Below are 27,095 nucleotides of genomic sequence, written 5' to 3'. Positions count from 1 at the left end.
AAATAAACATTCTCCTTTTTACAGTGTGGACATGAGAGGTGGATTTTTCACAGTGAGCTTGTGCAAAAAGCATTTTACTTTTTTCCAAATATTCTTTTCTGCTCTGTGTTCTGCGGTTTTCCATACAAAATATCTGCTGTGATTTACAGCTACTATGTGCAAAGCACTGTGCTAAGTTCACGAGCTGCATTACAACTTTTAGTCCTCACAATAAGCCTGTGAAGTAGCTGCTATCCTATGCAAAAATAAACCTCCATTATGTAAGCAGAGAAAGGATATAAATACAGGTGGATCTGACTGCAGAGCCCAATGTTCATCCTCTGTAATAACTCTCCAGAAAGCCATAATAACTTATTATGAGGCTTTTCCTTCCCACTCTTATTTCTTAATTGTATTGCAAGTGTAAGAAAATTCAACTGAGAGCTAAGAAACTTGATGTTTAGTTTCAGTTCCTAACTAGATGTGTGATCTTAGGCAATTCACCTAGCCACTCCGGACCTCAGTTTTTTGAAGATTTTGGATGGGTGATCTCTAATGAGCAATGCTTCTGTGACTGAAATAAACTTCTCTTCCTAACAAGCTGGCAGTTTAAGAGTAAGACCAGGCCTTCTTAAGTTGCATGAAGTAATCCAGATGATTGTCAAGGAGAAATCCAAAAGAACTTGGGGATGTCAGTGGGAGCTCATGAGAGTTGCTAACAGTAGACAAGGGCTATGTCTGCAAAACATGGCTGGATGGATCAAAATCATGACTAAGTTGATCTAATCTAACCAAGCAAGGACGCGCTGGACTGACCTGAATGGGACCTCCCTCACCGCTCTCTGTCCCTCCCCTCTGCTCCTCTTTTGTTTGGAGCTAACAAAAACAGAAAATCCAAATGACATTTGCTATGCTGCCTCTCTTTAGAAATACCACAGACATGCCACATACAATTCTACCAGTTTATTTCTCTTTGTAGTACCATCCCCAAAACTTGCCTTGTGAGAACAGACGAGGCCAACTAAAGAAGAAAATCTCTTTAGAAATAGCTAGAATTTCACTTTCTGTACTTGTTAGAAACTTATAGCAAACATGCTACCAGAGCACTTGAAAGCAAGATACACAGGCATATTTGCCTCAGAGCCACTCAAGGCTTACCTCCTTAGGCCCCATGCTTGCCCACAAAGCTGCCAACCACGGTGCCACAGTATGACTTAGCAGGACCAGCTGCCTAAGGACCCAGGATATCTGGGATATTTAGGTCAGCCCCTGAGTTGGAGAAATAGTGTTGACTGATAGGAACTTTCCCTGAATCCTCAACTGCCCTAAGAAATAACTCTCCTTTTATTAAATCAGATACTTATAAAAAATGAATTCTGGCTGGGCGCAGTGGCTCACGCCTGTAATCCCAGCACTTTGGGAGGTCAAGGTGGGTAGATCACGAGGTCAGGAGTTTGAGACCAGCCTGGCCAACATGGCAAAACCCCGTCTCTACTAAAAATACAAAAATTAGCTGTGTGTGGTGGCAGGCGCCTGTAATCCCAGCTACTTGGGAGGCTGATACAGGAGAATCACTTGAACCCAGACAGCAGAGGTTGTAGTGAGCCAAGATCACGCCACTGCACTCCAGCAAGACTCTGTCTCAAAAAAAGAAAAAAAATTCTGAGATAAAAACAATATTAATAAATTTTGTCATGTACATGCCACATGCCAGGCATTCTTCTAAGTTCTTTATTTATTTATTTTTTTTTTTTGAGACAGAGTCTCGCTCTGTCGCCCAGGCTGGAGTGCAGTGGCCGGATCTCAGCTCACTGCAAGCTCCGCCTCCCGAGTTCACGCCATTCTCCTGCCTCAGCCTCCCGAGTAGCTGGGACTACAGGCGCCGCCACCTCGCCCGGCTAGCTTTTTGTATTTTTTAGTAGAGATGGGGTTTCACCGTGTTAGCCAGGATGGTCTCGATCTCCTGACCTTGTGATCCGCCCGTCTCAGCCTCCCAAAGTGCTGGGATTACAGGCTTGAGCCACCGCGCCCGGCCTCTAAGTTCTTTAAATATATTATTTCATCTAATGCTAGCAACAACACTATAATGTAGGCACTATTCTTTTTTCTCATTTTAAAAATGATCAAAGTGAGACTTAGATCGTAAGGTCATACAGTAAATACTATCCGACATAAAAAACATGAACTATTTATTATAGGTGGCTTAAAATATGGTAAATCTGATTATTATATATTCTCCAATTCAGCTACTTAACAAATGAAAATTAGTAAACAAATTCAAGTTATAGGATTATGCAGAGTAAGTGTTGGGAAGCAATTCTCCATGGATCTCTGCGTTTGTTTTTGCAGAAGTACTTGGGAGCAGAAGTACTGACTGCTTTTGTACCACATTATCTTTTCAAGGATATTTGTATAGTGAGCAGCCTTGGAAGATAAAGCCTCTGGAGCAAAGAGCAGGCATGGCTATCACCCATTATAAAAGATTTTAGGTCCCTAAATTCAGGAATCCTCTCCTGTAATAAAATCCAAACATGGCCTAGTGCCCTCTGGCCCTCTTTGCATCATCCTGTGTGAAGTGGGGGTCAGGAAGCCAGTGGAAGAAAATAATGATACTCTGCCTGAGTAATACATCACTGTGAGTAATAAAGGCCTTTGTCTCTGACCCAGGAGTATCGTGCCTTCTTCTAGCATCCATGAAACTATGACAGACTAATTTATTAGCTTGCAAGTGGGCTAAAATCTCAAATCTTTCATAGTTTTTGATACTAAGCTTCTATTTATTAAACTATTTTACTGGTTTGCCTACTTTATTGGTTCAGGTATGTTTTTATTTAGATGATCACCAATAAATAGGTAACAGACTGAACTTTATCTTTTGCTTTATCAAAAACATCATATTTCCCAAACTAAAATTCCATCAGGCCACATTTTTTTTTTTTCTGAAACAGTTTTAACCATCTTAATTGCTATACCAATTATGGGCAAAACACACTTTTCGAAAAAGTTTTAAAAACTAGTATGGACCCTAAACACAGAAATTTATACTCTGTCAGATTCTGGTTCTACAAATATTATCTAATAACATGCAACTACTGTTGGGGAAAAATTTAAATATTAGGGAGCATTGATGGCTTGCTCGATTTGGTGAGGTTACAGGCAGAAGTTAAAATGTATTTAAAAGCAGCACAGAATATAGCTAATCAAAAAAATGACGGTGCAGATACATTGTATATATTTTTACAACTTACATTTACTGATAACAATTATTCACATGGTGGTTTTAAGATTTTACACATTTTTCCCTCCCAATAAAATGTTCTCTCTCAGATACACAGTTTAAGAACTAGTCATTTAGAATAGACAATGAAAATTCATTCTTCTTAAGCATAAGCCTTAAATTGCTTTATAAGAACAGACTTTTTTTCTAAAATTACAAAAGTGCCCTCTAATGGCATAACTTTTCCTCTCCTAGGTAGGCAGAGCTTATCCAGATTTAAACTTTACATTAAATAACATCAATCAGAGTTTCACTTTAAGCATTATTTCTTTTTTCATGGCCATCTGGTGGATGATGTAGGAAATGTGTTTGCACAGCAACAAATCTTGGTATCTTTCTACAACTGAGGCTTTAGTTCAAACATAAGTTGAAAGTTGCTAGGATAATTCCAAATATTTTTATTTTGCTAGGCAGATCAACTTGGTTGCACAGTTATCCACAACCCAGAAGAACTTGGTGGTGTTATTCTGTAACTGAAAAAGTTGACTTTGTTTCAATTGAAAAGTACTAGTGAATAAAAGATATAGATGCTAATATATAATTATGCTATTTTTATGTTGTCAAAGGCCTTCATATTTGGCACAAGTCCTCAGATACTGCTAAAACTGAGGTGAGAAAATAAAAATGATCCAATGATTTGATACACCTCATCTTTAGAAAACAGATAATTGGTGATATGATATTTTTCTTTGGAGTGCCAATATCCTACAGGTTAAAAGGGGAAATAAAACTGGCCAAAGATTAACCGTATAGTCTATACTTACAAAGGTAGAGATGGGTTTGGATAATCCAAAGTAAATAATTAGTTTATACGGTGTATGAATATATACACACACACGTATTTTTAGATCAAAAATGTAGAAACATTATGAGTTCAATCAGTTGATATTGGAGTTAAGGCAAATGAGTAGTAGTCCCCAAAGAGAAAACTTTTAAATATAAAAATGGAATATCTGTTGTTGACTTTCTGGTGAGCAGGTCAATACTATACAACCCAAGAGATATGGGGAAGGGATTCTTTCTAATATTTTAGGACTATGGTGATGGGTACTTGCTTCTCCCCTTCATCACCTCCGGTTTTAAAGAAAATGTCAGTGAATAGATTTAAAGCATTTTTATTGCTCTTCAAGGAGTAGGGAGTGCAGCAAATGATGGATAACTGAGCATGTACAAACAATTCTAAGACTTTCTTTAGCATTAATTTGAACTTCATAGTCTATGGAACTTTTAGGTAAATTAAACAGTCCAACTGACCTGGCATATCCTTTTCCCACAGACCTGTGGAAATGCTTGTGAATTATAAAACGGTCCGTGATAAGCAAAGTAAAACTTTAAAAGGAGTTTGAGTAATTTATTGTATCAATTAAATGCCCAGAATTACCTCTATCATCACAAAAAAGTACAACATACCTAAAAAAATTAAACTTGCCCCAGAATGTCTATAGCAGTTCCACTACTGTCATTTTGCAAATTTATCTGCAATTACATAAGACCAACTAGTCAATTTATTCACCTTGGTTAAACCACTGGTTCAGTTAGCTAACATTTCTTATTTGAAATTGTATGAACAGTGATAAGAAATAAATCTGGCTAATTTTTTTTCTTAAAATTCCACTAAATGGTTTTACCACATATGACAATTAAGACTCTTAAGAGCAGACTCTTATTTCAACCACTAGAGAAAGCTTGTCTTTAATATTTACAGACTGCTATTTGTTTGTATTATCTGAGCAATTCAAACAATTGCAAATCTGGTAGATATAAAGTTCTTTTGGGCTTTCATGTAATGGTCCAAGGCTCTCAAAATAGAAGACGTGATATAAATTAAGGCACCGTGACCTTTCTCAAACTGTAGCTTCCTCAGAACAGCAGCCAACAGCTTTACCTACCTGTGACAATATGATCAAAACAAATTCCTCCATCCCTCCAACACCAACAAGTTCTTTGCAGAAATGTATAAATGTAGCTGTCAAAAATGTCATCAAGCTCTTATACACGTTACATGTTATAAAATTTAAGATCAGATTCATCAGTATAAATATAACATAAAGTATAAAATTTGAAAAAATATATAGTATCACTGAGATTCACATAAAAATTATCTAATGTGCCTGATCATGTGCAGGCCACGAAGTTGAAACAAATTTACAATGACAAAAAAGGATGGGCATTCTGATTTACTTGAAGCGAATGTACTGAGAATAAATGGAATCTAATGTTTAATTAAAGATAGTGGAAAGTGCATGATTATAATTTAGCGAGAATAATTTCAAGCAATGGTCTGCCACAGAGATTTCTATTATTTTCTTTTCCTAAGTGCAAATATTTAGTCTTTTAAATTTCCATTTTTAAACTCAAGGGCATTTGTTTTTGTTTGAATCATTCATGTCACATTTGATAATAAATCTGAAGCATTTGGTCAAGGTGTAAGAAAAACATATATCGCTTTGGTTGGGGGAAGAACCTTGTGTCTGGTGTTGACTTGCTGGGCAGCAAGCGAAGGGGACTGCACACTTTAATACTGAATGTCCACCATGTGTCAGCATGAATGTATGGATTCCCTCAAGGCAAAAATGCAACAATCAAAAGTTGAATTCCCAAAAGCTGTTTTATTTTGTTTTCTTTTGCAAATAATGAAAATGTCTGAAGCTAGTTGTTCTTAAAATTCCAAATCTGTTAAAAATTTGAAGGAAATATAGCTTATTACGGACTGACATTTCCATATTTGAAAAGGGAGAAATAAAGCAGATGGAAGTAAAGGATTCCTGGTCTGCCATGAGGAGTGGTCTCTGGCACATGCTAGGTGAGCTCACACTCTGCGATAACATGCCAACTTCTACCCAGCTCAACAAAGTAGAGCCGACATTATGTACAGAACTCATACACTAAAGCTCTCTAAATGCAGGCTGTCAGTGCACAGTGGCATGATTATTAAGGGTTTTAGAGTTCATTATGTCAATAATCTATGGATTAGGGACTTGCACATGCATTTCAACTGCAATCATTCCAACCTCCCTTAGCACTTTTCTAAATGACTGCCAACTTTCCTTCTGGAAGGAAATTAAATTAATATAAAAAAGCAATGTGAAATTAAAACATGCCAAGGATTCGAATAAAGTTTCCATTCTGTCATGCACTCCCTCTGAGTCTCATGATGCAGAGTTCATAACAGGGATAACGTTAGGGCATTCTAATTTAAAAGATGGCCAAGCCTACACAATCAGAATTATTTCAAAGAGGATCAGATTTTAAAGTAAGTAATCTTGTATTCCCATCAATATTAATGCCAACGAGAAGAATAATGAACAATAGAATTGGCCGAAATAAATGTCCCATAGATAGTAGTCTGTAATTCAGGAAGCCAGACCCATTTTAATAAAGAAAGGAGTAAAACTCTTAAAATGTATCAGATGGGTGATTAGAAGATATGACAAAGTTCAAAAGCAGTGTATGGGAGAATGCAAAGAAAAACTGGAACAAAATACTAAATATCTTCTTCCTATCAAAATGTCCTGTACATGTGAAACTGAGATAGCTGGGATAACTTCCACTGTCTTAGGTGATGCTAATGATTCTTAGAAAGCCCCAAAGGAAGGAATAATATGCTTGGTTGCTTTTCTTGCTTTTGTTTGGCAACTAAGCCTTATTTCCTGTTGATCTGCAACAAAATGAAAATGACTTCCTGTGCAACATTCCCCAAAGCAGTTTACAAACTGCATACCTCATTCTCTACTGAAATTTAGCTAAGATGGAGCATGGCAGTGCGCCAGTAGCATGTAGCAACAGCACATATTGGCCTGGAAGGTGAGGCATGAATTGTTGTGGTCAACAAAAAATATTGAGTCCCTGCAGTGTGTAGCACCGTAAAAATTTGATTTTTTTAATAGCCATTTTATCCAAGAAGTTAACTCTTCAGTAAGTCACTCCATGGATTTCTTAGGATACCAAAACCTAAATATGTCCAAAAGAGCAAAGATGAAGAGAATAAGAGCTTGTCAAGTATTGATTTCATACTCCAAACTCAACCGGGTACTGTGAGGTCTCAAAAATATATATATTTTAGGAACTTAGAATCTATTTATGGGGCAAAATGTAGCTGCCCAGCCAACAGAGTCCAATGTCAGCATTTCCACTCATTTATTATTTTAATTCAATATCTATATAATAAGTTTTTGCTACATGCCAGGTACTCTTCTAGGAACAGTTGTGACCTCAGGAAGTGAGTGTTCTAGTGGTTGTGACAGGCAACACATAAACAGATACACAAGAAAACATCATTGCTGGTAGCTATGCTAAAAATTAAAATAGGCTTGTGTGAAAGTGTGGTGATGGGCTGTTTTAGATTGAGTATTTAGAGAAGTTTTCCTAGAGGAGATGACATTTATGCTGTCATCTGAATGACAATAGGAAGCCAATGAAGCAAATAAATGTCAGGAGAAAAAGCATTCTGGGCAGAGAAATAGCTGGTGTGAAGGCACTGAGGTTGCACTAAGCATAAGGTATTGACAAAAGGAAAGGACATCAGTGTGGAACAGAGTGAGTGAGGGAAGAAAGGAAGACCAAGTAAGTTATCTCGGCACCAAGTATGTGCCGATCACATAAAGATTTACACCCATATTAAGGGGTTTAGATTCTGTTCCAAGTGTGTTGGAAAGGCCCCCACCGCCAACTTTTTTGAGACGGGGTCTTGCTGTGTTGCCAAGGCTGGAGTGCAGTGGTGCAATCATGGCTCACTGCAACCTCTACCTCCTGAGCTCAAGAGATCCTTCCGCCTCAGCCTTCTGAGAAGCTGGGACTACAGGTGTGTGCCACGTTACTCAGCTAGTTTTTAAATTTTTGTATAGAAGGGATCTTGCCATGTTGCCCAGGTTGGTCGCAAACTCCTGGGCTCAGGTGATCCTTCCATCTTGGCCTCCCAAAGTGCTGGAATTACAGGCATGAGTGGAAAGCTCTTTAAGCATGGAAAGGCCATGAAGTGATCCAAGCTTTTTCAGGAATAACCCTGTCTATTGTATAGAAAATGAATTTCAGAGAAGAGGTAGTGTTAAAAGCAGAAAACAACTTCATCTTTGTGAAAACAAAAAGATCAGATGAAGGCTACTGCAGTTGTCCGTGGTAGAGATGGTGGTTGTTTCAACTTTGGAGAGGAGATGAGGAACAATGGAAAAATTGGGGGTATGTTTAGCAGTTGGATTGCCAGAATGTGCAGGTAACTTGGAGGAAGGAAGTGAGGAAAAAAGAGGAAGAAAAAATAACCCATTGATTATAGGAACATGCATATGATAAAACGACAAATAGAAAGTAATGCAAAGATGGAAGAAATGAGAGAAATAAATTAGTCAAACAGAATTTTCAGGTGGCATCTAATAGCCTGAAGAGCTGTCTATCTTAGATGCAGTTTTAAAAACTAGTTATTATATTTAAGAAGGTATTAGAAGAGAGGAGAAAAAGAGGAAGGCATTCTCTTTAAATGATGAGAAACATAAATGAGGAAAGGCTACAGTGGAAATTAGTAGGAAGCGTGGTTAAAAAAATAGAAGACTGATTTCAATTATCATGGTGGGAAATGTGATCTGCCAGACACATGGATGATTGAAGAGACATATTAGAGAAAGGCAATACATACACACATGCACCACCCCCCCAAGAAGTCGCTTCTTTGAACTTAAATTTTAAGTGAAGGGATGCATATTATTTGAGGCCAACCCATTTGTTAAAAGTACCCAGAGGAGAAAGAAGTCCGAAGGTGTATTTTCGTCCTGGAAAGTGGTTATGGTAAATGAGAAAAAAACAGAATTAAGAAAGACAGATACAGAAGGTACAAAGAAAATTTGACAAGAAAATGTTACTGTTTGGTATATGTGACCAGACCTCTTCATATGCTGTATCCAAACAGATAGGCTAAATAAAACCTATGAACCTTCCTAGAAACTCACACCTGCCAAATACCATATAACTTATGCTACTAGGCACTTATTTGGAAAGAAGCACCATCCCTGGAGGAATTCTAAAGGCAATGGAGTAATCTGGAATGTAGTAAACTACACAAGCATGAGCAGGGAAGTGGCAGATGGTGAGCTCAGTGAAGAAAAGACTAGGAGGGAATTGACTGCAGTCACCGAGACAGTCGAGAAAACCAGGCTAGAGAGAGTAAGGAAGTGACTGGCAGCATCTTTAGGACGGACACCAAGCTTTGACGTATAATACTTCACAGGGCAGCTCAGCAATCTTTTCATACATTTTGCAATACGCATGTTAAATGCTCACTACTGATGGATCAAATTGAACCATCACTAGCTCTTCTGAACTGAGATAACTACTGATTTTGTTTGCTAGTAACAGCAAGGATAAAACTGAAAGACTAAAACAGAATAGTACAGCAAGAAAAAAAGATACTAAAAAACTATCAATCATTTCATTCAGTCACAACCTTGAATTTTTGTATATTTTCCATCTATCTCAGGCCATATGTACTATCTACTTAAAGGATCTTAAACATTCAAAATGTTTTTCTAGTTCTACTCACCATATTAACAAGATAAGGTACTTAAAATGATTCAAGTTCAAAGATGTTTCTGTTCTTATGACAAACCTGGTTTTAAAAACTGCCTTGGTGATTCTGCTGGCGACGTCTCTTAAACACATGGGTTGAATCCTCCCTAAAGTTTCCGTCAAAGAAATCTTTTATAACCCAGCTTCGGTGATGTAACAAGAAGCAATACCCACTAATAAGGCAGTGACAACAGAAAAGAGCCAGCATGGTGGGATTACAGAGTTCACTGGGTAATTCCACAAATATGTGTAGGGCATTTACTCTGTACTAGGCACTGTCTGACATGCTGGGAATGAGGCAGTGAACAAGAAGTGTGAAGATCTTGAACTTGTAGAGCTTATACTCAGTGGATAAGAGGAACGAAAAACAAGTAAAGAACAAAGTATAATTAGTATAATGATCCCAGAGGGCACTGAGCACTCTAAAGAAAATGATACAGGATAAGGGACTAGAGAGGACCTTTGGAAAGGTGAAGGCTGGGAAGAAGGGGCCCATCTAAGCTAAGTGGTCAAGAAACTCTCTCTGAGGAAGGAACATTTCAGCAAGGGCTCGCAAGAAGAGTAAGCCATACAGAGCCATGCAATTTTGGAACCAGAAGTGACTTTTAACAGATGAAAACACTGAGAAAGAGACAGCAGAAAGACAAACACTGGTCTCCCAGGCTTCGCACCTGGGAACCTGCGTCACCTGAGTTAACTGCAACCATCAGCCACTAAGAGGGACATGCTGCCAAGTCACGGGGACTGTAAGACAGGCACTGGCTCACCAGGGCCCGGCAGTCAGGTCAGGTGAGGAATAATTGGCCAGTGTTAAACCCAGGGAGGACACCAGATGCTCTGACGTCCATTATCAGATGAGACGGATTAGAGGCTCTCCGGCTAGCCCAGCCAGTCCCCATGGTCAGCATGGTTTTAGAGGAAGGAGCTTGGAGCTCAGCAACATAAAGGCATATCTGACAAAGCCATTCCACTGAAGGAAGCAGTTTGAAAGGTAGGAAGTGTTCCTACAGAGGGAGGATGCTTCCTGACTTTCCGGAGTGAGATACCCAAAACAGGGCTATAAAATCTCCGGGGAAATTCTTAATAGGATTGCGACAATGTGGTGTTTACTTAGATGGTTTGTTATCTGAGCTCTCCCTGTACACTGTCAATAAGTCAACCAGTGTTTATTAAGTGCCTACTCCAAGTCCCCTGGGAACCTCAGAGGCCAATAAGGTGGAATTACAGTCCTCTGGTGAAACCGAAGACTTTGTTTCTTACGTTACTTTCTCGTCTCACTTGAATTATAGTTATTTTTATGTTTTTCTTGTCCCTATAAAAAAGATCTTCATGGGGCTTATATAACACAAGTTTATGAACAAAAACTACCTTTTACTCCCCTTTATATTCCCTTCATAGCTGTTTTTAGTTTTCTTGTATAAAGTAGGCATTAGATAAATATTTGCTGAATTATACTGTTTTCAAGAAGCTAACAGTAGACAGCAAAGCAATCTGAAATATCTCCCATCAGAAAAATTCCTAAAATTTCTGTACTGTGCAAAGAAGTTAGGGGTGGCTGTTTACCAAACCCTCAAGGCTAATTCTTAGCTTCAAGACTCAAGAGTCAGGCTTGAATTTGAATCTGAGTTCCACTCCTTCCTCTGCCAGAATGCCTCCATACCACTGTGACTGTGGGCAGATGATGCAACTGCTCCAAGCCTCGGTCTCCATGTTTGTGGATTGAAGTGTAACAGTAGGTCCTGATGAGGCAGCTGAAGGGTAAACGAAGATGCTGCATGAAAATCAGGACATGCCAGTGCAGCAGCACCATCTTTCCAGTTATGAGACTAGGGACCTTCATGCTATCTGACTTTTCAATCCCCATGTCCTATTAATCCTCAAATCCTGCCAATCTACTTGCTGCATATTCTCCAAAATTTGTTCTCTCTTTTCTATCCAAATTGCCAATGCCTCAAATTGTCCACTTATTGTGTCTCACCTAACTGCTCTCACACCCTTTTCCAACATCTCTCATTCATTTTCTATGGTACTGACATTGGCATCTTTACAAACAAAAATCTGTTTCACTCTTAAAAAAACTTAAAAGTCAGATGGCTTCCCATTACCCAGAGGATGAAGTCTACGGCCCATGAGGTCCTTCACTCTCAAGCCCTGCACTCTGCCACACTCATTTCCTACAAGCTCTTCACCCTCTGCTTCATATTCCCAGTAAGTGCCTCTAGCCTGGGCACAGGCCACTTTTTTTGCTAGGATGCCTTTACTGCCTCTCTGGGTGGCAAACTTCTACTCATTCTTTAAGACTCAATCCTCAACAATGACAGAGAAATTTGGTTGTGCACTTTTCTATGCTCATATTTCTATTGAAGACCATCTTAAATTGTTTGTACACATTCTAGAGTTTTCTAAGGGTAGAAAAGGAATCCTACGTATATCTACAAGTTATAGTACTGACCACAGCGCCCAACATCAAGCAGATACTCATGACATTTTGTGGGTGCATAACGAATAAATGAAAAAGAACATTCAAGTTGACTACTGTTGCTGATGTACAGAATTTGTTTCGAGAGAATATAGGCTAAATAGCAAATAAAATATGAATGTTTTGACAATTTTATAGGCACTAAACTTATATATAATAGGTTATTGCATGAAGCCTAAATAGTCTGGAAGCATATCTCTAATCTGTTGAGGGGGACATCATGGACATCCACTGGCATGGCTGCCATATGGTGATGACATGTGCTGGATGGTCCAGGAGCCTGGTGTAAGGATGCATTTTTCTGTCTTTAAGAACATAAAAATGTCCTGATAAGAACAAAAATAGCATATTACTCAGGAGGGCTTCTTTCCTCTGAAATCATGTACATTTTGGTTTGCTTAGGATCTATTCCGATCTGAGCACAGGAATGGCGTATACGAGTGCTTCTCAAACCTTTGTGGGCACAGAAATCACTGTTTTCCCATTAAAATGCAGATTCTCGTTCAACAGGTCTGGGGTAAGTCCTGAGAATGGTACTTTCTAACGGGCTCCCAAGAGATGTTGATGTTGACAGTTCATGGACTGCACCCGAATAGCCAGATGATGGATGGGTCTGTCTCTTCCAATCTCGCGATTCTCATGTATTTTTAGGTGATGGATGGGTCTGTCTCTTCCAATCTCGCGATTCTTGTGTATTTTTATTTTGAAACTTCCAAAATATGAAGACCTATAATCTGGTAGTAGCAGCAATAGGATTTTCATCTCTAGGATTTTGATTGTTAGAACTTTCTGATCTTTAATTTTCATTGACTACCAAGTTTTAATATTTTAAACCTCTATTTAGGGAGAGGTATGAATGGGAGAGACATTGCCCATATCCTTTCTTTTTCTAAGAAATATTATTATATCCATACTATTTCAGTTTTCTCTTTTCTCTACCTTCTTTCTTTAGTTTTATTTTTTTAGTTTTGAGACAGAGTCTTGCTGTGTCACCCAGGCTGGAGTGTAGTAGTGCAATTATGGCTCACTGCAGCCTTGACCTCCCAGGCTCCAGCAATCCTTCCACCTCAGCCACCTAAGTAGCTGTGACTACAGGCATATGTCACCATGTCTAGCTAATTTTTTTAGTTTTTGTAGAGACAAGGTTCAAAACTAGGCTGGTTTTGAACTCCTAGCCTCAAGTGATCCTCCTGCCTTGGCCTTCCAGAGTGTTGGGATTACAGATATGAGCCACCGTGCCCAGCCTACCTCTTTTACATTAAAAAAAAAAAGTTTATTCCCTCGAGCAGTTTGTGTTTATCACAAAGCCCAATAACGGACCAATGGACTATTTAGGAGATGGTGACAAGATTCAAAATTACACCAAAGTTTCTGGTTTGTTCATATACTTAAATAGAGTTTGCAAAAATACTACTAATAAATAAAATGAGATCAAGAAGAAACCATTTATTACTACTACAGAATAATAAATTGCATAGAGTAAAACAGTGATGCTTCATTCTGTCGGCCTAATCCCACATTTACCGAAATATCTGATGGTCTGGAAGCTTCAACTCTCCCTCATCTTTACCCCCAAGGTCCCCAGCAGTTCTTTTGATGGGTCAGCACTAAAGCCTAAGTATTTACTATTAAAGGATGTGTGGTGGCCTCCAGTGCCAAAGCACAAGACATAACCAAAAGAGTAATTTTAAAAAACTATAATAAAGCTAATATAATCCATAGATAGATGAATGAGTAGATATGCCAGTGACCTTAAAGAGTTAAAAGGGTTAAACCCTTTCCATGCCCTGGAAATATTACTTCCAGAAAAAAGGGGAGGACACACAAGTATGAAGTTAACTTGTTTTTGTAAAAGAAAGTAACTTAAAAGGAACAGTTTTCAAATATGTATTTATTCTATCAGCCCTCTTATAAAATCCAAGGCCCCCAAAACACACAAAAACACCTCTGGAAAGATTAGAAAATATTCTCCAAAGATATTAGTTCCTGATAATTTAGTAATTTGAGAGCTTGTTTGGAGGTTCTGGCAGGGGAGCGCTGCTATTCATATACCCTTGACCAAAGACCGGTCCCCCTCCATCGGGACAGTCATCCTCTCTGGCCCAGTACGCAGCTTCAGGAGGGATGCACATGGAACAGGGAGGGAGGAAAGGACAGGCGCCTAGCCAGCCAGATCAGCCTAATCAACCCTGGCCATCAAAGGGGTGACAAATGTCGCAGGCAGATCATCCTCACAGCCACCATCTCACAATTTGGAGAAAGAATAGGTAACATATCATTTCCTTTTCTTTCTCTCTCTTTTCCGCTAGCTCAAAGTTCAGTGTCTCAGGTGACCTCTTCCCATGTCTGAGTTCCTCATCAATTCAGGATTGAGTTTTCTTGCAAACACCTGAATTTATTTTTTGGTCTGTTCTTTACTTCCCCCTCTCCCCCTACCAACTACTATGTAATTTTTATTATTTATTCATCTATTCATGCATTTATTCATTTAGTCAAGTTTTGAAACAGTTTAAAGGCTGCCAAAGCAAAATAGAAAAAGATCACTCAACTTAAGAGTAAGATCTGAGTCAAAGATCTAAGTTGAAGAAGTCCTTGATTAAACCATGATCAGCTTTGGTACTTTGACTGAGTCTCTTAATCACCTTCAATCTGAATTACCTCATCTACAAAATGGAGACAATTATTCCCAGGATTGCTATGAGATTAAATGAAATAATTGATATGAATGTTCTTTTAAAATTAAAAAGGTTCTATTGATCTTCAAGTAGTGTAAGCCAGTTTCTCAAAACTGGTTGCAACGTTTTATTAGGCAGCAAAAAACATGTCTTGACTTACTCTTAAAACAGAGATATGTGAAGGAGTTTCAGCATCAGATTATTCCATCTTTATTTACCTCACCTATCAGGTAAAAGATTAGGACCCTATTCAATTAGATACTCATTAGAAGCACAGAGTAAAGGCCAAGATGTTGGATTTTAAAAAATAATCACAAAAATAATTGTAAACTCTTAATAGGCTTTCTGTTATCCTTCATACACCGTATCTGAGGACATCAACATTTTTTAATAAACGAAACTAGATCAACACTGGTTCAAAGGTGAGTGTGCTCGGGCTCTTTAGGCACTATATCTAGCAAAGGATTTAAGAGGCACGTGTTTGGAAAAAAGAACCCAAGGGGAAGAAGAAATATTTTGCTGTGTGTGTTTTTTTTTTTTTTTTTTTTTTTTTTTTTCTTTTTTTTTTTTTTTGAGACGGAGTCTCGCTCTGTCGCCCGGGCTGGAGTGCAGTGGCCTGACCTCAGCTCACTGCAAGCTCCGCCTCCCGGGTTCACGCCATTCTCCTGCCTCAGCCTCCCGGGTAGCTGGGACTACAGGCGCCCACCACTTCGCCCGGCTAGTTTTTTGTATTTTTTTAGTAAAGACGGCGTTTCACCGTGTTAGCCAGGATGGTCTCGATCTCCTGACCTCGTGATCCGCCCGTCTCGGCCTCCCAAAGTGCTGGGATTACAGGCTTGAGCCACCGCGCCCGGCCCCCACAGTCGTTTTCAATAGTTTATAGCAAATTGTGATGAAATAATACAAGTATGTAAACTTCCAACAATTAGAGAGATGACAAACCACAAGTACTGACACAATATGGGAATTCAGACCCACAATTATGTAATCCTTTCCCCCCGAAGGAAGTAAGATATACAGTGAGGTGTGGTTTTTCTTCTCCTTCTTTTTTTTTTTTTTTTTTTAAAGGGAAGCACTAAGGAAAAAGCTGCAGCTAGTGAGTGTTGCGGTCAACAATGTTCAGTGATCATTACACAAGATAGAGCCTGCCAAGAGAAAAAGAGGTCTTGAAACTGCCTGGTTGTTGTCACTGCTTTGTAAGTGTGAATAAACTTTAAATGTGGAAATTTAAAAAAAAAATTATAGACTGAGTTTGGTGGCTGAAGTGCTGAGTGTATAAATACTTTCACTATCTGAACTTATTTTTCTTAGTAAATCTTAAAGGGTTTTAAACTTTTGGAATTTTTGGCATATCTTTTGTATATATGTTTATAGGTGCTCTCGTTTTGCTGAAATGTACAATTTCATCCAATTTTAAAAAAATAATTTAAAAATAATTTTAAAAATCTTAGAACTGATCTAATCTCAACTCCTGCCTCTCAAGAATGCCACATAATTAATATTATAATGGAATAACTTGATAGGTAAATTTACTAACTGCTTCTAATTTCACAAGGGATTCTGCAGCTTATTGATTTTTCAGTGATTGCAGCTACCATACATAATTGGAATATGCTTCAATATCATGGGTTATGTGTCTCTAATAAACTTAGGAGTTATTTTTTGAATCCCAAATTTTCTTATTGGGCTCTATTTACTGAAGAAAATATATTTTATTATTTCCTTTTTCCGATAACTTGTCTCCAAAGTATGTGAAAGGCTTTGTCTGTCACATATATGTGCACATACAGACACACACACACACACACACACACACACAGAGAGAGAGAGAGGAGAAATCAAACTCAACAAATAGCATATCCTAGAACATTGCAATACCCAGATCTGAATGACTGGGTTAGTAGGACTAATTAAAAGGAGAGCTGAAGAGAGAAAATTTGACTTCAAGAGATGATTTCAGGCTATAAGTAGACTTAATAAAGCCAGCTGACAACCTAGTTTACCTTTTATGATTGGAGGAGAATCTATGCAAATGGTGACTGGGGGTGTGGGGGGGCCAGGGGAGATTTACATCAGAACCTATGCATGTTCAGAGATTACTTCACTTTCAATGATCTCCTCTATTAAAAAAGACTTTAACCTTCTGGAAGGAGAGATACGGGGATTACGTATCACTGTTAGCCCTTTGTGCCATTTGTAACTAGTGTTTTTTACTCTCAAAGGTAAGTTTTGTTTCTGTTTTACCTGAAATAATGATTTACAAGTAAAAAAGTTTAATCAGTTTCCACTTTAAAAATTCCCTAAGAAGTTAACTATTACCAAAAACAAACAGTGAGTGCATAGACAGTCTACAATTATGGTCTTGTGGATTTAGGCTAAACAAGTGGTATTCCGAATAATTAAATTGTAAAAAACTTCTAAGCAAATTGTCCAGACAAATTAATTTGGCAACTAATCTCAGCCTACGTTTTTAAACATTTTTGCTTCTAAAACCAAAGAGTTACGACTTTATTTAGAAAGTTTCTGTGAGTTTAGGTCAGTCAGATTTATCAGGAGTAGGAGGATAGAATATCTTCCTCACTGGGTTGCTGTGAGGGTTAAGGAAAGTGATGGATGTGGAAATGCCTTGTAAACAATCAAGGGTTATATAAAGATATAACATTATTAATAAATAGAATCATTTCCACTTCCATTGTGAAATTCAAAGCATGGAAACAGCTTTAACATTAGTTAATAACTGACAGCATTATTGAGAAAAAATATAATTTCAAAGAAAAACTTCAAAATGTAACACAATACACATGAAATATGATGGAACATTTTAAACTCTCAGATTACTGAAATTTTCAAAACATAATGGGGCACAACATGTATTTATTCATAAAAGAGGAATTATGAAATACCTCTACAAATAACAGAATAATATTGAAAATAGTGACTAGTTTGAGAGCTTTTTCAGCTTCTTGCTCACTTCCTTTCAACGCCTCTCACTCAGTAATGTGTTGTCTACACTGAGGTCTCCAAACCTCTTAGAATTGTGATTTTAAGAAAATGTATATGCATGTGTGTGGGTTTGTGTGTATGAGTCTGTATACACACATACATACTCACAGTACATTAAAAAATACTTAAAAGCACTCTATACTGGGATGAGTATCATAGATAATTATAGTAGATATAATTGTACATTTCAAATCTTTTTCTGGTTAATTTCAGAGGTGTTTTGTAAAGAGGGCTGATTATAATATTATTATTATCATCATATTTTTAGAGATGGGGTCTCAGTATGTTGCCCAGGCTGGACTGCAGTGGCTATTCACAAGGGAGATCATTGTGTACTACAGCCTCAAACTCCTGGGCTCCAGTGGTCCTCCAGCCTCAGCCTCCTTAGCAGCTGGGACTACAGCTGTGCCACTGCACTTAGCAGAATGTCATTATTTTATCTTGCATTATTTTTGCTTCACACATGCTGTCACCTCTGCTGTTCTTTGTTGTTCCATGGCCATCTGATATCCTGAGTAAGAGTGCTTTTGTTAATTTATACAGTATTAACCAATATTCACAAAACTTGACTTCATTCTTTACAGATAAAAGTGACTATAAATAGATCTTCTGGTATTTCCTTCTTACACCATAATGAGGCAATCTCTGCCCCACGATGAGGCAAAGAGGGCACCCCCTTTTAGAGACCTCCGCTTCACGAGGCTGACACTAACAGAAGCTGAATATCTGTTCAGTACGATTTGAGAGGCAATGGGCAACCTCCACTTTGATTGTTTAAAACAGTATCTTGTATCCTCCACTTTACTGTAATTAAAAGACAAGCTTTTAAATGCAAATATTCACTGGGCCTAACCTTGCAAAGATAATTTCAAATGTCCTTTTCTAATTCCTGGACAGCTTCTGATAGTGTCAACCTTGGAAAGCAGAGGTCTCTAAAAGGGGGTGTCCTCTTTGCTTCATTGCGGGGCACAAATTGCCCATTATGGTGTAAGAAGGAAATACCAAAAGACCTATTTATATTCACTTTTATGTGTAAAGAATGAAATACACACACACACATATATTATACACATACATATTTTATACATATATATGTATAAAATAACCTCTTTCTAAAATGTTGTCTTAAGTGACCTGGCTTTATCTAGTTATTAAAATACCTTTGTAAAAAATTAGCTGATATCAGTTTACCCATTTCCCATTGCAGAAATATTTTCATATTTATAGAGGACACTGAAAAATAAAATTACTTTAAAAGTTAAGAAAAAAAGCATATTTTTTGAGGTAGTGTTTTGGTACCTGAGAGGCCTTGGGAGCAGGGTACCTCTAAGGCCATCTCTCATGTAACCCACCTGTTAGTTCTACTAGTATGGTGAATCCTGCTATTGATATCACTAAAGTGTTAAATGTTTACCTCTCATTTAACATGCAGTTTTCTTTTACCATAAGAAGTAATGCATTTTCATAGCACCCAAAGAACTGACAATATCAGAGACTCAGGAAGGCACAGCAATAAACGACTGATGTTTTTCCCCAGTTAACTACGTGTCTTAGCTAGCGCTGGTGTTTCTGATCTCTGTCCCACTGTTGGCAACAAATCTTTCTTGAATTACAGGATGCAGCGACTTATGAATCAATCCAAATTTGAAGCTTTTGATAATATCAATAAATTTTGTGAATGTTGGAATTTAATGTAAAATGACAGCATTTATTGAAGGCCACCAACATATACATAATATTTAGACCTATATCCTATATATATACACACACACACACACAAGTGTATTATTATGGGTAAAATGTGTTTATCATGTGCTTTTAAATGTATTTTTTTAAAGACGATAACTCAAATGAATCAAGTACTTTTATGTTTGCATGGAGGGTTTTTTGTATAGCTCTGATAATTTAATTGGAAATGCATTTTATTACTGGAATAAAATGCATAGCATTCCACATGGCAATGCCCACAGACTTAGTATCCCTATGATTGCACGCAAAAGAGTCATCAAAGCCATCTCTGAGGTGTCTACGGATTACTATGGTTTACTTTTCACTACAGCATAATATAAATTATAACCATCTACGCTCCAGAAGTCACCATACACTTGTAGCAGCTAAATTGGAGAAAGTAATCCTAAATAAATCAATCAGGCCCTTTTACACTAGCTTTTCTCTCTTAAACACAGTATTTTCAAGTAAGTACCACAACACTACCCCCAACTGTCTGCCAACAGTTTGCCAACTGCCAGGATAGGGCATTGTCTGTCTTGTATACACCAATTTGTTCATAGTCCCTACATTGTAAATTTTAAAAAACAGTCATGGTGATTTCAAAAACAAGATATCATATTTTACAGGTCTAATTATGAGTTCAAATTTTACTGCTTATTTTGGAAAATGTTAAATTTCAGTCTCCTATTTTATCTACAACTGTGTATACAAGGGCATTTCCTCAGAAGACAAGATATGGTGATTTTCAGTTGTTGATAAAACACATATTTGAATATAGTCCATATTTCTGGCTATGTTTTTAGATTGTGGAATATATGTTCTCAGAGCACACAGCTGGAAGAAGAGGGTGTTTACCTTGACTTCCTCTTAGAGAGAAGAAACACTGACAGAAACTTGTACAGTCTCCATTTACTTCAGCTGGTCACCACTATTTGTGATATTAGCTGAAATCATTCCAGTTAGAAAGCAAACGTGCATGCAGGTTGTGAACTGTTTTTATAATTTTGTTTTTATATTTAAAAGTCTCCACACTATGGAGGCAGTGTCTAAGAGTCCTACTCAAATGAGTTGATTCCCAATCATGCGTAATCATATTTTTATTGAGTACCCTCCAAACTTTATATAATCTTACCATTATTCCTAAAAATGTTTTTCTTTTAACTATAAAAAAGACAGAAAATTATTCTAAAAGAAGAATTGAAAGAGACATTTGATAAATTATATTTATGCTACTACCTCTAGCCATATTTTTCTTTTTTAAAGAAAAGATTCATTTCAGAGATTTCATAAGTGAAGCTAAAAATAAATACTTCAGAGAAATATATAAAATATTAATTGTGTCATGTTCAAATTTACTACAGAAAAAATTAACAAGTGAAATCCAAGACCTATTAACTAACTTACTAAAATAAATCAGTTTCCAAAGGATATGGAAATTATTGAAAGAATAATGACATACAATATTGGAAGTTTCTATACCTTTCTCATAAACTTGTGGTTTGTGGACTTTAAAGTGAAGTTTAAATCAAAGTTAACTCAATGAGTTCCTTGAAAAAAACTGGCATTGTAATAGGGCCCAATACCCAGTTGTTCTGTGGCCAAATTTGTCTCTTTATCCCAAAGTGAAGAATCTACAAACACATTTTGCTAGCTTGCTTTTATACCACACTGATCAAATTTGTTATCCTTGAATTTTAAAATCAAAACAAGCCATAACTTTTTTTATTGGGGGAATTAACATTATATATTACATGTTTTCCAAATATTTAAAAAGACTAAAATTCATGTGTTTGTTGGTTTGCAGTTTTCAGTAAAGTACCAGAAGGAATGGGAAAGATGTAGATATTGCATCTTTGGGTTGTGTGTTTAGGAAGGAAGCAGCCAAGGATACACCTGCTTTTGGCACTGGCTTAGGCACTGGAACAGCAAATGCCAGGTGTCATCTCAGAAGAGGCAAGAAATACGTGAAATACACACAACCAAGCAAACAGACTTATACTGAAATGGTGTGATTTTCAACAAAAATATAACTGAGTTTATGGTCAACATACCACCAGGTGATTCAATAAAATATTAGCATTCTTGTTTTTCTGTCTCATACTACATGATTATTTTTTAACAACAGCAGCAAAATATTTACTTTTTTTCTAGGAGGAAATTAACATGGAAGCATGACTGCATGCATGTTAAGTGTCATGTAATATTACATTTGTTATACAGTGGAAAAATACAGCAGAATTTATCCTAACTTCAAGGAATAAAATACAAAGTATTTTAAAATAGAGTATTTAAATACTGGAGGATTTGATTTTAAAATCAGCTTTCAAAGCAAAGATTTCGTATGGTTTACTATTTACTATCAACCACACTGTGGCTTCTATTAAATGATTATGAGCCCACAAGGGAAGAATAAATTATGTTCTTTAGAATAATCATTCTAAAATAAACATTTAGAGGTTCTAGGTATTATTTCAGGGTCAAATGAATTAGTTGAACTATTTTGTTGGTTATATTGGGTATCCCTGCCTTTAACCCAATACAGATGACTACGAGACATACTTTCTTCCAAGTGATTAGCTGATGGCGACTGACTCTGGCAAGGTTCAGCTGCTACTATAGGTGTATGGCTCCCCAAAGCAAGACCTGACAGGAAGGCAGGAAGCAAAAAAGTGAGAGAGAGCACTGCTTGGTCACTATCGACCACCTTATCATGGAGAAACTAAGGAAAGGAGATTAAAATAATTTTAATTAGCACATACGATGTGGAATTCACACTCTGCTTCTATGCTCTTGGTTGATTCTGTCATCATTATTCCATTTCCAATATCTACTCATCCATCATACCAAAATGGTATGTCCTAACGACGACAATAAAAACACAATCAGTTTTAAAATAAAAATTCTGACCTCTAGATAGGCTGAAGAGAACTACTATAGAAATAAATATTTTATTTCTACCTTTCTCCCCTTCATGTCAAATAATTTAAGAGTTTTAAAATACATTTTTTTCCCCTTCCGCAACAGAGTCTGGTCGATAAATCCAAGTGAGAAAACTAAAATCTGAAACAGCAAGGTTCACATAGCCAACTGGAAGTGTCTCTACATTAAGTTGACAACTGACCCACTGTGGCTATTTTCAAGGTAACATTCCATCGGCCTGATACTGGCAATGTTGTGACAATAGTCTTTACTCTTTAACATTCATACTTTACTATGTGAATGTTAAACAGACCCAGGACAAATAAACTGAGGGTGGGGGCTTCTCTTATCCTTAGAAGGATATTTTTCAATTACATATTTTGTTACATCTTAAGAGATAAAAGCTGTATCTGCAAGTGATTAAAAGATGTTTTATATTCATGGTTTCATTTCTGCTGAAATAAATGCGTAATTTAAACCACACATAATTCATAGCAATTTAGGCCTATTACAGAGTTCTAGCTTCTTTTTTATGATAGTTACTAATTAAAACAGAGTGTTACTGCCACACTAAGTCTAAGTCTTTGACGTACAGGTTTAATGAATAAAATGTCCTGACACAAAAATGAAAGCAATAATGGAGACAAGGCTGCAAGCTGTTATGTTTCAAGTGTGTGGTAAAGATTAAGGGCATTCACTGAAGTGATGAACTGTGCAGAGAAGGACCTTGTAATTTCTTTCTTTAAAGGAAGAAGTAAAGGAATTTTTAGAGAAATCTGAAATAGTACTAATTTCTCTAACTCCTAGGCCCCTCATTCCCAGTTGTCCCTCTCTCCCCTCCAAGAATTTCAACTCATAAGAATCACTTTTGAGGAATAAATGATGGGGTATTTTAATATAATCCTGAATATAGGTTTAGATTGAAAATGGGAATTGGGACCATAATTAATTATGTTGCCAAGTTTTTTAAACTTTAAGAAGACAGATGGAGGCAAATGACATTTTATGACAGTGCAACCTTCTAAAAGTTCATAGATTAAAACTTTGGTAAAACAACAGTATCTTTTTTGACATTTGATTAATCCCATATGCAGAATGACTGAAGAATTAATACCGTTTTGGTGTTTTCACTTTCTGAAACCACTGTAATAAGAGACTGACATAAACTCAAACCCAAGTATATAAACACAGTCTGAGCGAGGGTTGCGGCCTTATTATTACTCTTAACAAACAATAATGAATAATCATACCGATCGCCCTCACCACACTCTGCTTTATATACATATTCCCTCTCGGATCCATCCATCACTTCTTTCAAGATAATGAAACAATTCAATCCCATCAAATCCCCCGCAACCGCTCCCTCGGGGAGGGATGTTTTATCTCTACTTCTGCGAGTCCAGGGAGGATTTTACTTGTTTGAAGGGGGCGGAGAATAGAGCAGGGTCCTATTTATTTCCATTGATGACTCCCCTGGTTCTCACAGGCGCTCAGGGACCGGGTGGGAGGAGGAGAGGAGGAGGTGCGGAGATTCCCTCCGTCAGAAAAGAAAAAGGGTTCAGAAAGCGAGGCAGGAGGAGGAGGGGTGGAGGGGGGAAAGAGAGGGTAGTGTGTTTGGGGAGAGCAGCAACTAAATGAAAAAATAAACTCTTCTTTGTGATTTAGCGGGATCGACAGATGAGAAGCAAATTTATCAACCCAACAAAGTTGCTAAAAAGAACTGTAAATAAATTTAAAGAAAAGAAGAAGGAAAAAATATAACAACAACAAAACCCAGGCATATACTCAGGTTCATTTCCCGCTCAAGGTCTTGGTTTTAGGGAGCCACCCGTACCCAAGAGCAAGAAATGGACAGCGCCCCGAAGGGGGCCGGGAGGGGAACCGCGACTTGGCCGGAGGGACAGCTCAGAGACAGCGTAGAGGTGCCCGCGGCAAACTCCGAGAAGCTGGTGCGGGGCGGGTCCGGGGAACTGCGGGGAGCTCTCACGCCTGGGCCTGGGATAGGGTGCGGGAAGAAAGGGGAACCGAGAGCGCACAATGCAAAGAAACCGCACCCCAAATTCAGCAGTTTGCAAAGTGCCTCCAAGAAAACACCTGGGACCTGGAATCACTCTTTCGCACTCCGAGGTTGTCGGGGCCGCGGCGACTCCGCTCAGGAAGAAAAGTAGCGCCGGTGAGAGCGAACCCCAACTCACGCACAGACGGAACGTAGGCACGAAGTCGAATCTCCGGGCTGGGGGCGGAGCGGGCGTCACCTCGGTGGCCGCTCTGCTCCCCGGAAGAAAGTATGAGCCGGTCCCAGGCCACCTCGCTCAGCCCAAGGAAGTTTCTATAACGATGCTCGCCTACCACGCAGAGGACACATGAGGAGCCAGAGCGGCTGAGGGTCGGGCCAACTGAACTCCCGGCCCCGGCTGCGCAGCTCCCAGACGCCCACCAGGAACTCGCGCGCTGCCTGGACCTCTAGCTTTTCGCCCCACAGGCAGACGCCCTCTGCAAAACCGCAGTCCCACAGACTTTCCCTAGCGGCGGGCGGAGGGCATGAACCTGAAGACGGAGGCAACAGCCCTCTTGGCAGGCGGGCACAGTAAGTGTCCAGGCTAAGTCCGGGATAAAGGCTCCGCGGCTCCCCGGACCCCACCGCACCCCGAGATCCCCGGTCCCAGGTCTTCCCCGCCCTTGCGCTGTCTGTCCAACTCCTCACATCTCTCCGGGCCGCCCAGCTTCGACAGCAGCTCAATTAAAAACAAACAAACAACAAAAACAAAACACAACAAAAAAAAAACAAAAACGAGAGATACCTGCTCCTGTCCCTCATGCCCTCAGTGCCTACTGATAGGGTGCCCTTGAGAAGCTTATTGGGCCCTGACGATTTGAGGGCGCGAGCCTCGAGCCCCCATATCGGATGACCCTTCGGGCATGAACGCTTCTTGTGCTAGGTCTAGGGGTGGCGGGCTAAAGCGTCAGGGCTCTGGGGCATTGCTTTCCTCTCCCCACTTACCTTAAAAAGATCTGTTTGTTTTTCATAGGGAAAAGAGGAAAAATCCCTCACCGAGGTGTGGTGTGCGAAATAGTCCACGTCCCCGGACCCTGCCAAGATGCTAAGCAATATTCAGGAACAAGAAGCCTGGAGGGCGGGGACGGAGGCAGATAAAAGAGAAAAATTCAATCCGCTGAAGTATCCCAACTTTGCAGTCTGCACAGCAAACTTCAAAGGCGGGCGAGGGCGGGCGGCGGTCGGCCGCCGAAGTTGCTGCGAAGTGGAGTAGGGAGCCGCGCGGGGCTGGGGAATCCCGGGGCAGAGCCTGGAAGCTGCAGGAGGTCCTTTTAAACGGCCGGGAACGTTCGGGGGCTGGGCGGCGGGAGGATGCCGCAGCGACCCGCGGGGCTGGCGCGGGCTTCGCGGGCGGCCGCGAGTCGCACAGGCGCCTTCCTGGAGCGCCGCGCGGGGTGCGGGGAGAACCGGGCGCACGGGGCGGCAGCGGCGGTGGCGGGTGCGCAGCTCAGTTAGTTCCGCTCTCTCGCGGCTGGAAGCGGGGAGTGTGTGTTCGCTCCAGAGTGTCACCGCTGAAGCCCGGAGTCTCTTCTCCTCCCAGCCCTAACCCCTCCCGCCTCCCCGCTGCCCGCCCGCCCCCTCCCTCCTCTGCCCGTTGCCTCCCCCTCCGTCCCTCCTTCTCTCTCTCCCGCTGCGCGCCAGCGCGCGCGCACGCACACACACACACACACACACACACAGACACTCATACACATACACACACTCACACACAGACACCCTCTCCCTCCTTTTCTCTCTCCCTGTAGCCCTCCCTCCCTCTCTTTCTCTCACACACTCACCACCCTGCTCCGCAACCCAGCGCTCCCCAAACAGGACCCTCGCGGGAGGCATCGCAAGGGACACACTGCTGTCCTAACCTCAGTGCCACTCGGGGAGAATGAAGGAGGCCCACCGAGTCCCCGACAAAGCTGCAAAATCCAGGAGACGCGCACGCGGAACCATCACACTGTCAAGGAGACCGGGGTGCACAATAGAGGGAAACTCTGGGGTTGATTTGGGGGCAGGGAGGGGGACGTGTTAAATCCAGAAGGTTGGTGGTTGGAGGCGGAAAGCAGAGTGTGCAAACTGTGCATTCATGTCCCACTTTTCACCCGAACGCCTGCCTATCACAGCCTTCACTCAGAGAGCGCTTCCCCCTCGGCGCAGACCGAGCCTCCTCCGGTTTGAAACTCAGCAGCTGTTTTAACAATTGAAAAGCGGCCCTACAGGACCAGTGAAACTGAGCAGAGTGTGTGAAGCCATTAAGACTGACTAGGTAATTATGATAAGAAGTTACCTAATTAGCAACCTGGCCTGGGCTTAGGAAAACCAAGAAAAAAAAAAAAATACCGATTGATTTACTGATCTCATTTTTGCAACTGAGAACCTGATTTCCTGCAAACCTGATTTCATATGAGTTCTAATAATATATAATTATTTATTAAG

At 39.5% G+C, this 27,095-nt stretch overlaps 1 protein-coding gene across 3 annotated transcripts in view; it reads right to left on the bottom strand.

Annotated features, from left to right (window-relative positions):
* The window catches only part of NDNF (neuron-derived neurotrophic factor), a 41,843-nt gene extending 15,190 nt beyond the window's left edge, over window positions 1-26,653 (bottom strand). The window contains exon 1 of one of the 3 annotated variants that reach the window (XM_011952700.1): window positions 26,528-26,653. Coding sequence is in view for 2 of the 3 variants with exons in the window: in XM_011952698.1 (XP_011808088.1) it covers window positions 25,617-25,642 (26 nt within the window). In the remaining variant the exon portion in view is untranslated. Of the gene's footprint in view, window positions 1-25,416; window positions 26,175-26,527 lie in introns of those variants that run through there. The other 2 variants (XM_011952698.1, XM_011952699.1) reach the window with 2 other exon arrangements.
* Between the last annotated feature and the right edge of the window lie 442 nt (window positions 26,654-27,095).

Source organism: Colobus angolensis, unplaced genomic scaffold (genome assembly GCF_000951035.1).
Source record: "Colobus angolensis palliatus isolate OR3802 unplaced genomic scaffold, Cang.pa_1.0 Scaffold345, whole genome shotgun sequence".
In the NCBI taxonomy this organism is placed as follows: Eukaryota; Metazoa; Chordata; class Mammalia; order Primates; family Cercopithecidae; genus Colobus; species Colobus angolensis.
The sequence above is the reverse complement of the archived record's forward strand: the minus strand, read 5'-3'. Positions and strand labels throughout refer to the sequence as shown.